Source organism: Cydia strobilella, chromosome 15 (assembly GCF_947568885.1).
Source record: "Cydia strobilella chromosome 15, ilCydStro3.1, whole genome shotgun sequence".
Lineage (NCBI taxonomy): Eukaryota > Metazoa > Arthropoda > Insecta > Lepidoptera > Tortricidae > Cydia > Cydia strobilella.
In genome coordinates this window covers 10606625-10618871 of record NC_086055.1, presented here as the reverse complement: position 1 = coordinate 10618871, position 12247 = coordinate 10606625, and the positions used below count along the sequence as shown (strand labels likewise).

The window sequence follows — 12247 nt, the reverse complement described above, 5'->3', positions numbered from 1 at the left end:
CCATCACGTAAGAGATTACCAGCAACTTTTACACAGATAGTAATTGAAGTAACTACGTCAGATCGGAATCGGAACAAATAAAACACCGATGGACGGGAAACGATTTGCGATAGGTGCGTTAATTATGATTATTAGCTACACGTTAAGAATGCAAATGGGCAAATTTATATATTATTATTTCTTTTCTCCCTTTACCTTTCCTTTCTTTTATTAGTTTTTTTTAACAGAAAAATTTACTTACTGTTTTCATTTTAGTCGTAATATTTTCTATATTGTACTTTTATTTTATGTTAAAATTATCAAATTGTCAATTATTTGCATGTTGTGTCCTCGACTCATCTTGTACCATACGTATTCTGACAAATAAAGAAATTCTATTCTATTCTTCTTCTATTCAATATAACTACAATAATTACAAATGTACTTTCCATTGTAAATATCTGGTATATTTTATTCACATTCGTAACTAACTGAAATAGCTAAACCAGAAAGCAGTACAGAACCGAAAACAAAAGCTAACTATGAAGCTCCCTCTGACCCCCTATTCCTTGAAGATTCCCCTTTAACCATTATTTAGGTACCTACATTTTAATATACTTACTTACCTATATTTTTGCATGTCACCCATAATGAGATATAAACCACAATTCCTGTAAAATAAGTATTTAACATTAATTTTTAAATCCTTGCAATATTTTACGAATATTTCAACTTGTAACTCGCAAAGCGGTGAAATATTACAAATAACAGTGAAATATCAAAAATCCAATATTTCTCTTGAATGTCTCTTGATTGGTGCCGTTATCATACCTAAATATCTCATAGGTATATAATTGTTTTTAATTGACATTCATTGATTATTTTTGTGCTATATTTTTGACCGAAATAATATTAACGTGTTATTATTATATACAATTTAATGAATTCTAAATATACCTACATGGGCTACATGTCTGGGTACACTTTGTAAGTAGGTATTCATACGCTTCGCCTTGGCTAATGCAGTCCCACTTACCTACGGCGCTTGATTTAGTATTTATATATACTTATATGTAATACATACTCGTATGCTGCATTTTTTAACCGCCTTCATTCAGACCATACTGAACCATAGTGCACAGCATTCGATAGAATTAGATAATAATAAAATATTACAATTATTTATTTATAAAATATTGATACTCAGAAAGATTTAACTGGAACCTACTTACTTACGTATTATTTATAGGAACGTAATAAATATTTGTTAGCGTTGTTGGCGTTCTCAATCACCTAAAGATAAAAAAATATGTTGCTAATTACAAAAATAACAAAAGTTGTCAACGCTCGAAGCGTCATGCCTCAAATCAAAAACTCGTCAACAAGTCAATTAAACTGTAACAATCGATCCGATCTTAAACTTCGTGATCAAGAGTTGAACGAACTCGAATAAATAATTATTTACATTTCACGAGAAACATTATTTAGAAATCTGTCAACACCATTTTGCGATCTGTAGAAAGCATAAAGGAGCCTAGCGTTAAATGAGAGACACGAGGTTGGGGGAGGGATTGTTGTAATGTTTTTATTGACACCGAGACGTAAAGACCCTGGAGTATTGGGTTTACTGAGAGCATCTCAGGCAAATAAGGCGAAACTGAACTATAGATCGGTTCATTCACAAGACGCGTGCTTTGCTTCGGCGCATCATTTAGAGTATTACACGTAGTTTTTAATTGACCACGTAACGTAATTTTGAAGAAAGGAAGACTGAGATCTAAGAATCCCTACGTATCGGTATTTTATCGGAGAACTCATTCGAATGTGGTTTAAACGTGCGGTCGTTCAGTAACAGATGATGCGTCACATTCTGACATCCCGCGTAAAAGCAACAGTTGAGAGCGCTGTATCATATAATGTTCATATTGTTCATATTGTTCATACACTTTATACGTGGCCATAAGTGCCAAAACATACACTTGCCTGATTGATGTACCTACTTACCTAGTAGCCGCGAAATCTTTAAATTCAATACCTGTAGGCCGAGCACATGATTGGCGCGACAGCATCTCGCCGCGAGATAGACTAACCGTCTTTTACTAACTGTATGAATTAAAGGGGGACGGGTAGTCTATGTCGCGGCGAGATACTCTCGCGCCAATCATGTGCTAGCCCGGCTGCATGGTTCTTATTTTTAACCGCCTTCAAAAAAAGGAGGTTCTCAGTTTGACCCGTATGTATGTTTGTTTGCGATTATCTCGCGTTTGCTTGGCTGAACCGATTTTGATGCGGTTTTCAGAAAAGTGTTTGTTACATTCTGAAGAAGGTTCTAGTATACACGGATGGCTTGAAAAACCAATTTGACCCGGTAGGTGGCGCTGCTATCGGTATATCGTCATATTTGATTTGCTGAAACCGATTTAGATGAAATTTTGTGTTTGGGTGAAATTTTGGGAGTTTGGGTATCTTGTAGAGTCTTTTGAAAGTTAACTTTTTCTTTACAAATTTAATCTATCTGGCCAGATATCTATATAATATATGTACTTACATAATTAACCCTAGGCAAACTAACCTTACTAACCGTAACGTCATATGTTTCGTCGCTATTATCATCGAGGTTGGCCATCGCCAACGCTAGTATTAGCCCAAAACTAAATAGAGAGCCTAAATAAACTAGTATTTGAGTACCAATACTATTATCTCAAAACCTAAAATATATACCTATCACTAAAAAGTAAAAAATAAATAAAAAGGAAAAATAACTTTAAATAAAATAAAACGTAACCAAAATAACTTAATTTCATTGTTTTTTTTAAAAAGGGAACCGCCTTCGAAAAACCAATGAAATTAAGTTATTTTGGTTTCGTTTTACTTTATTTTAATTTTTAATTAAGATCTTTTTTTTACACTAAGTTTAAGATTAAAACTTAAACTTTACACGGTTTCAGTTCTACCAGTATATTTATAGGTGAAACTCACACCAAGTGCATATTCTAGTTTATGTCACTAGTAAACTTTGTCCGAGCCAATGCTCAATTCCGGCTGCCAATAACTGCACAAATTCAGCAATACTTCATTATTCTCCTGCGAATGCAACTTGGATTAAATGCATTAACTTCACCCGCCTACAGCCCGTTAAATAGAAAACTTTCTTGTGACTTACATCTGTATCCTAGTAACTTCACCAACCTCTGTTGGAACTATATGTGAGCTTGGAATTTAGATTTAAAATCCAAGGGACTAAGGTTAGTTTTCGAATGTAAATATAGTGTATAATATGTGATGTTGGGTTAGTAATAGTGTATGTTGTCAAAGGGGAAGTTTTAGTTACACGAGTGGACGGTTAGTTATAGTTACTGGAATGTTGGTAATTAAAGTTGTATATTTCTTTAAAATATAAAATGTTTTCCAGTAAAGGAAATGTTATGTATACGGTTTCGATATTTATAACAATTAAGGTCAGTACGGCTAAGTGTAGGTACGAGGCAAGTGTAACTGACCTTCATATTACGTAAAATAATTCATATTTTGATACTGCTAAAATCTGTTGTCATGAGTAAACAAACTATCAATTGTAATTTATTACTAAAGGTGACGTTGTCAAGCAATTTTGAGGTTATCGTCATGGCATACAATGAGTGACTGGGAAAGTGTGTCTATCTCACTTGAGGCAAGTGTGACTGTATGTTACACTTGCACCGTATCAGAGATCGTAAACAATCATTTTTTGTATCATCAATGACATAGCTTTTGCCCGCGACATCGTCTGCGTGGAATTATTAATTAAGGTACCAACCTTATTTTTTATCTCACCGGTATGTATTATGTTTCATCTTCATCTAATAAGTCTAATAACCGTAATTCGCCGGCTGGGACAACAGGCGCCACAGCGTTATGAAGTGTGTTTATTCCTATAAATCGAAGGTAATTTTTGTATGGTTCATAGTTCACATATTCTTTTTCAGTCGTAAATAAATTATTCTTAAAAGTGCATTTTTCTTTAAAAAAGATTTACACCCCAGGTTGGAACATATATACAGAATACAGAATACAGAACTTTATTGGTAAAAGCAAATTTTACAGGTTACATTTTATATTTACATTTACAAAAAAATATATGTACATATGTTCGTTAATATAATGAATTACATATTTGATAACATTTTTAAACTTAAAAACATTTTTAGATTTAAATATAGTTAACAGGAATATATATATTTTTTAAACTACCATGCAGAAGTCAACGACCTCATCGAGTATTTATAAATTCGTCAATGCTGTAGAATGCTTTTTCTATAAGCGGTCACTATTTAAGTTAAATATATCTGAGGGTAATGAATTGTAAATAGTTGGTCCCATGACGCTGAGTGACCGTCGTGATTTGGCGAGTCGGCGCCTCGGGGCAAGTAGCCGGGGACGTCGCTCACTATTAGAATGTTTATAGTTCTGTATGTTTTTCCTAACGTACATACACGCGGCCAGTATGTATACACAGGGTAGGGTAAGGATCTTGTGTTTCCTAAACAACTGTTGTGCCGGATGGTCCACCGGCTTTCCATCAATTACACGAATGGCGCGTTTTTGCATTTTGAACGCTCTGTCCCTCTCCGCAGCCGTGCCGTAGCCCACAGTTCCACTCCCTGAACTAAAATCGAGTGAAAATAACCATAGTAAGCCATCTTTAGGTTTCGATTGATAGACTGCCGGCTAACCGGGACAGGGCGTAGCATGCTGAGGCCAGTCTGTCACAGATCATTGAAATATGAGACGCCCACGTCAGCCCAGAGTCGATTATGTATCCCAAGTACTTAGCAGTATCAATTTGTGGTATTATTGTGTCATTTAGTACTATATTAAGTTTATTTTTTATTGAATTCCTTGGTTGATAATGTATAATATTGGTCTTTTCAGGGTTAAGTGACATGCCATTAGAGGTGAACCATTTTTCTACTAGTTTTATTACATGACTGAGGTTAGATTTTAAACGATCGAAACAGTCGGCATTAACAATTATACAAGTGTCGTCTGCAAATAACACATATTCTACGTCTGGACAGGCTGTTGTTATGTCGTTGGCGAGTATTAAAAAAAGGTTGTTTACCGCGACAGATCCTTGAGGGACGGCGCTGCTACCAGTTGACTCAAGGTCAGATTTAGAGTTGAGCACGTAGGTGCGTTGCTTTCTGTTTTCTAGGAAAGAAGTAATTGTTTTATGGAAGGTTCCCGTGACACCGTACTCAAACAATTTCTTAAGAAGAAGAGAGTATGTCACAGTTACCCCGGATTATATTTTATCATAAATGATAATAACTAACTAAGTATAGATATATAGTATAGATCAAAATTTATAAATTATAATCGTTTAGTATCATGGTTATTGCGTTTTAATATGAAAAAAAAATGTTGTCTAGCGTGCACTAACAAAGTAGTCACACTTACCTCATTTTGCTCGGGAAGTGTGACCCTGACTCTACTTTCATTAAAGACCTTAAATACCATCTTTAAATCATCAAACGAACATAAAACACATTGATTTCAGCTAAAGTTGAACCATACCATATTGTACCTTAGGGCACAGTTCGAAATCCAACTCTTTATGATATTGATTTATGTGTTAAAAGTAAACTTTTACAAAAGTATGTCACACTTACCCATATTGACATTATTACCAATTATATTAGGTGTAAGTAATTCACGTGCAATTTCAATATCATTATGATGCGTCAACTAGGTAAGTTCTTATTAATTAAGTGAGGCAGTATACTCACTAAAACATCGAAATAGACTAGTCCAAAAGATGTCAACTTGCTTTAGATCATAAGCTATCACATATGATCTGAAATTAATTCCTACGGGCCTACTATTTAATTTTTCGAACGAACGAAGCAGCTTAAGCTACGGTTTCACAGGAACAAATATTACATCGTTGTAGGTATTACGAGAAGAAATAATAAGTAAGTATATTATGAATATTTGGTAACAATCTTACATCAAGCAAAGCTTGTACTATGGGTACTAGGCGACCATAAGACATAGTATGTACTATAATCTCATTATTATTCACAGTCGGGACTTAATCGCGTAAAATAATTTTTAAATTTACCTCCGACGTTAAGTCCCGTCGTTGTTATTAATAATGAGTAAAAATCGTGAAAGTTTAAATCAGTACTATAATCTGATAGGCAAATGCATCGTAATTGGTTATCTCTATGGGAGGCGGAGTTTAGCTCGCTCTTAAGGATCGAGGTAAATTTTTCTGAAGTGGTTTACCGGGAATGTCTCCGATTGTACATACATACTTAGGTACTACATATTCATCCACTCTACTCTAGCATATTCATCCACGTAAAGGTATAATTACGCATCACTAATTACCTTGATTTAATCTGGCAATTACATGAAGTCAGTCCAAGCGTTCCCAGACTAATGAAGCTATAAATTGCAGTACATTCACCCTAGACGCTAGGTAATCTATGTATAAACATGGATCAAGCAAGATGCAAAAAATTGTTTTAAAACTATTACATACTCAGTATAAAAACGGACAATATTTTATAAGAAAAATGTTTTCAATGTATAAAGATTGATCAAGGAAACTTGTCTAATTCGTGTGTACTCTCATTAACATGTTACTTAATCCGGGCACCAGGTCAAAATTTTTTTTATAAAAGTGTTTGTCAAAACTAACAGTGTGCGAGAGTGACGCATATAATAAATACGACAAAAGAGCTGCCATATCATATCAAATCAACAAATCTAATCAACAAATCAAATCATACAAATCGGATTCGGGGAAGTTGTTTATCTTACTTTTTATATTTATTGAATCACCTTTCTCTCCGCATTTTGAATTCGCAACCCAACAACAAATGAACGGATGTTGTTTCTTTTTTTTTGCAGTTACGTTTATTACGTGACAGGGGCGTGTCTTAAACGTTTACTGTGTTCATTGATGGGATAATAATAACCGCTGTTATGTGCTTAAATGTAATTTCACTTACGATTATTCTCTTTGCGCACGTCAAGTAAGTTCGTAAAATATAAAAATATGTTTAATTCAAAGAAGCGGATTCTGGAGTAAAAGTGTCTAATTTATTTAAAATCTAATATTTAAGATTAATATGGCGTACGTAATTGAATACAAATATGAATTACACAACTTAACAAAAGTCATGAATCATGATATACAAAGTATGTACATCGGTGTTACCATTGTGATTACTACCGCCAGGCACTACTCTTTTTTTAAGTTACACTTTATCAATTAGCTAATTTAGTAGTAGTAGTAGTAAACTCTTTATTGTACAAAAATACATATTAAACTTATCAATTAATTAATTTATTTTTAATTATGTATTATTTAATTTATGTTTTATCCCTGTCTTACAAATACATGATTGAAATAATTATTAAATTAACTAATTGGCTTGTAGCGAGTTAATGATTAAGGGGGTAAAACATCTAGAACCTAGAGTAAGATGATGACGAAGGTGTATTGCAGTGCAACACCTCTAAATGGTGTAAATAGAAATAAAATGAAATAGAATCGATAATGGGTACCAAATGTAGGGACAGCAATAATTATTGTAGCTGATGTAAAATAAGCTTGAGTATCAATATCTATACCTACTGTAAATATATGATGTGCTCATATTAGTAGCATCTTTAATATGTTAAAATCGAACACATGGGAATAAACATCAATAATATCTTGACAAGTTTTCCGACTAACTTTTTAGAGGTGTTGCACTACACCTTCGTCATCATTCGTCGTCCTATTAGTAAGTTTTTCGCTTTTTCCACTTTTGTTGAACCTTTTTCCACCTTTATCCCTAAATAAAATAGGCAAAGACCTCACTTATGTTTGTCTTCGCAAGAATGAACTTTGCTCTTCCAGTTGAGACTAGTCGGTACTGACATGAGTAAGCTACATCTTTGGTGATAATAGTTTCAAATTTCGGTACCTAAGACATTTATTTTGTATGATGATATTGAGGCATAAATAAGGTACTTTCGAGACTAGAAACTATAATTGTCACTATTTGTTTTTTAGAAAAAGATGACAATTAAAGTATATCGTGGAATTAACACATGAAACTGTTCGGAATAAAAGATTTTGTCTAACTAAATACCCTAAATCACCCCCTCAGAACTTTGCTTCTAGCTACCAAACACCCTATATATTATGTTACCTATAAAATATGGCACCTCCACAACTACCCCATTGTACCTAGATTTAAAAAAAAATTACTTAATTTTCAGATGTAGTTTTTAAAATGACTTAAATAGCATTTTCAAAGTGCCTATAATTATTTCATTTCCTCTCTAGTTAGGCTCCAAAGAGCGAGTTGAACTTCTTTTATTTATTGTACTAAATATCGAGTAAAAGTGCATCGTGCAATTACCACGGAGTCGATCGTGTTAGGGATAATAGTAAGTGGGCTAGCGATTATGGAGAGAGTGGCAACGAACTAGAGCGCGGGGTGATATAGTGGTTGGTATGGGAAATCGCCTTATTTTAATAATTAGTATTACCTTTAAGAAATAAAACTATGAAAACGGATTATATCGCGTATATTGAATTTATAATTCATCCCGACGTTTCGAACTCTTTACAGCGTTCGTGGTCAACGGGTGACTGAGGAAAAATTACAAAATGCAAAAATACCCACATACTAAAATAATGAACAATCATAGACTACAAACTTTAAGGCTGGTTGTACATGCAAAATCGGTTCATAAGGCTAGTTATACACTATAATTATTTTCAAGTAAAGATATATATTATATACGCGATAAAAAAAAAAAAAAAAAAAAAAAACTATGCCGGCTCCAACCCTACACCACGGACCCGAGAAGATTTAATTCCCTCCTAAATTGTAGGAGGGTATCCCAATATGGGACCGGCAACAAACTCGGCGGGACACATCTTTTCAAAACATCAGAATGTCCAGCATCATCCAACACTACGGTCTCACAGTCTATGTCTCGCTTGCTCCTTTATCAGGTGGACTACAGGATCCCAAGCTGGTGGTAGAGAAAAGCCATCTTCCCTATTAAAGTTTGGATATTTCTTAATCTCAATGGCCTCGCGCAGCATTCTGGGTATGTAACGCTTCTCCTTGGCAAGAACCAGAGGCTTATCAAACTTGATTGAGTGATTGGCTTTATCCATGACATGCTCACAGACAGCAGACCTAGGTCGACGGTGCTTGACATCAGCTATGTGTTCCTTCACCCGAGTGGAAATGCTCCGTTTCGTCTGCCCGACATATGATAGGCCACACTCACAGTCCAGCCTGTACACTCCTGCAGTCTGTAGTGTCCGTTTTCATAGTTTTATTTCATGAGTAACTATCGCGGTAACCGAAGACAATATTATTACCTTTAAGGTTTATCAAACAAAGTTTGGTGGGTGGGTCTTCACACGATACTTACTGATACGTGAAAGTAAGAGTATAAGAGGCCTTCGCCCAACAGTCGGTCACTATGAGCTTGTAAAAAAGGTGTTATATACACTTAAAGGTAGGGTAGGACGTAGGTTAGCAGATGGTTAACAGTAGGTGGAATTGTTTGTTTGTAAAACAAAATACGGTAATGTACCTTTAAAGATCTACCTATCTTTAATTAATTAATTAATATTGAATTAAAAATAAAATGCAAATCGTGTAAGAGCCTAAGTGGTTAAAAAAAGAACACCAAAATAAATGCACAGTAAAAATTATGATCCCATATGTAAAAGAAAACGAATACCACATTATTTTCATTTTGAGAGCTGTATTTTTGAAGCTGTAAAGCAAATTAAATTATTAATCGGAGTAATTTTATGTCATTACTTATTGTTTACACCATAGTTTCCAGGTTTATGAGTATATTTTTATTACATATATCCTTATTTTCATTACGATTCTCGTTAAATATAATTTAAAATTGGAAAACTCAGATTTAACGAGCACGCTATCTTTTGTGAAAACGTACAGAATGAAAAACGGTTTCACCTGAGCGCAGGTCACGGGCATGAGAAAGATGCGATAGTCCATTAAGATAGTCGCCAACGACAATCACCGCAATTATCCAGCGCATTCGTCGTGACCGAACTGGAATTACCATTGCATTAGAGCGCAAGGGAGGGCGTTTAATGTACATCCACTATCAGAACTATATCAGTGCGAGGCAACCACCGCTGCAGCTCAGTTCTCGCGCGCCCGCCGCGCTGCCGCGATTCGAAAGTGAACACAATGAAAACGACAGTGAGAATAATCGTATTTTGCGTGGCCCTTGCCACTGCGGCATCAAAAGATCCGACGCGAATTGAAAATGGAGAGATCAAGTACCAGTTGGATATGCCAGGAAAAGAACCTATCACAGTTATAGAAACAGCGCCAAGCAATGTGAGACAACACTGGCAGGATTATTCCCGGGATTTCAAGGATCATGACGATAGTGAAATGAAACACGTAATGACTGATATTATACACGACCCTGATGGCTATCCAAGATGTTTTGGACCATCCTGTCAAGAAGGATTTTCGGATGACGGACCACAGAGGGATTTGAATGACTATTACGCAGATGCGGAGAAACTGAAGGACTACTCTGACTTCCAAACAAGCATGCAAGCGTTAGCCGCTAAACTCAAGAAAGACAAGTACAAGACTAACCCATATAACGCTGATGCTTACAATACTGATCCTTTAGAACTAAGTCATTCTGATGAAGAAGATAACGCTAAGGTATATACTTCTTGGAATCGTCTCAAAGTCAAGCAGCATAAGCACCCTTATGATGACAAGGAGGGCTGGGTGACGTTAGAACCAGTTGCATGGTCTACCAGTAAGATATCAAAGTGGAAACCGAATGTAAAGAAACAGAAACCCAATCAATGGATCGAGGACGATGACAGACCAGACGGCGACCGATACAATCCATACCAAGGAATCGATTATAATAACTATCCTCAGGGGCAGAAGAAACCGACTAAGACTCGTCCCACGTACATAAATAATAAATTACACACATCATCAGAATATGATTCTGAAATGCCATCGAAACCTACATGGAGTAAACCAGCCGTACACCAACAAAGTACGTTCAATTATCCTAGTTCTTGGTCTCCAGACGATAGTCGGCGTCCACATAAACCAAATTGCGATTCGGAGGAGCAGTACAATGACAGTGGTGCAAATGACGATACTGTTTTTTATGGTATATCGGATTCAGTAGTGACGGATCATCGACCAAGTAAGTTTCCAATAGAATACGAAGCGCTTCACCAGGCTCCTTATCAGAGGCGTCCCATCAGGAGACCAACACAAGTGATCTACGCGGGATCTCCTGAACTGGACAGCGATCGGTCTTCGAGGCCCCCATATGGCGACGGGCAGTGGGTGTTGCTCTCTACTACAAAGGGTTACCGCAACAAAAAACGACAGAGATCTTTAAGCCCCACACCTACAGCAGATGACCGCTCGGACGGAGCAACAATGACTTCTCACCAAGCAGTAGCGCTAACAGTTTTGCCTATTGACAATGCTCACACCAACATGACCACATCACACGGAGGATTATTAGAAGTTGAAAAAAGTTTCAAAACAGTAGAGGAATCAAAGCGAGATATGGATAAGAAGTACGATTTAGCTTTCGCGTCGAGCCTGCAAAAGCCATCGACTAACCGGCTGGTAAAGAGGAAAATTGTGTCGAATGTAGCACCAGACAGCTCGACCGTGTTTGCGGCCGTTGGAGCGGGTATGCTCCCAGCGACCATGGCCATGGTCGTTCCCATGATGCTGGGGCGAAGGCGAAGAAGAAGAGACATTGATACTACACCAGAAGATTCAAATTTCAGTAACATACTTTACAAAAATCAATGATACTTTAAGTAAATTTATTTTTAGGATAAGTGATCACTGTGATTATTAATTTATTGTATTTAATGTTACTGAATACTTCAGGGGCTTTACGTTATTAAAATTACCAGTCTTTTAAAATACGTTTAACGTATTTCTAATACTCAACACATTTGTAGTAGGTAGCATAAGCGTAGGTAAGTAATTAAAACACTACATAAGTTAAATTTTAAAGTGATATTATTTTATTATTTTGATCGTCGATCTTTAATTTTTTTAGCACTTTATTAGGTACTTTATCAGTTTCTGAAATATAATTTATATCCGTTTTAAATCCTTTGATTTAAAACGGATATATTAGAATGATTAGATGCAGCAAGCAAGCACTAATGTATATAGACGCCTTATTTTAAAGTATTAGG

At 35.7% G+C, this 12247-nt stretch overlaps 1 protein-coding gene and 1 long non-coding RNA gene across 2 annotated transcripts in view; both read left to right on the top strand.

Annotated features, from left to right (window-relative positions):
- The first annotated feature begins 3907 nt into the window (after window positions 1-3907).
- The window catches only part of LOC134748039 (uncharacterized), a 99887-nt gene continuing 91547 nt past the window's right edge, over window positions 3908-12247 (top strand). The window contains exon 1 of the long non-coding RNA XR_010128379.1: window positions 3908-3917. This is a non-coding gene — a long non-coding RNA (uncharacterized LOC134748039). The remainder of the gene's footprint in view (window positions 3918-12247) is intronic.
- Window positions 9940-12001, top strand: LOC134748036 (uncharacterized). Its single transcript, XM_063682764.1, has one exon. The coding sequence runs from the start codon at window positions 10218-10220 to the stop codon at window positions 11847-11849; it is 1632 nt and encodes a 543-aa protein (XP_063538834.1). The 5' UTR covers window positions 9940-10217; the 3' UTR covers window positions 11850-12001.

Bases quoted from the DNA above. Each gene is read 5' to 3' on its own strand.
- LOC134748036 (XM_063682764.1), top strand. From the start codon at position 10,218: ATGAAAACGACAGTGAGAATAATCGTATTTTGCGTGGCCCTTGCCACT.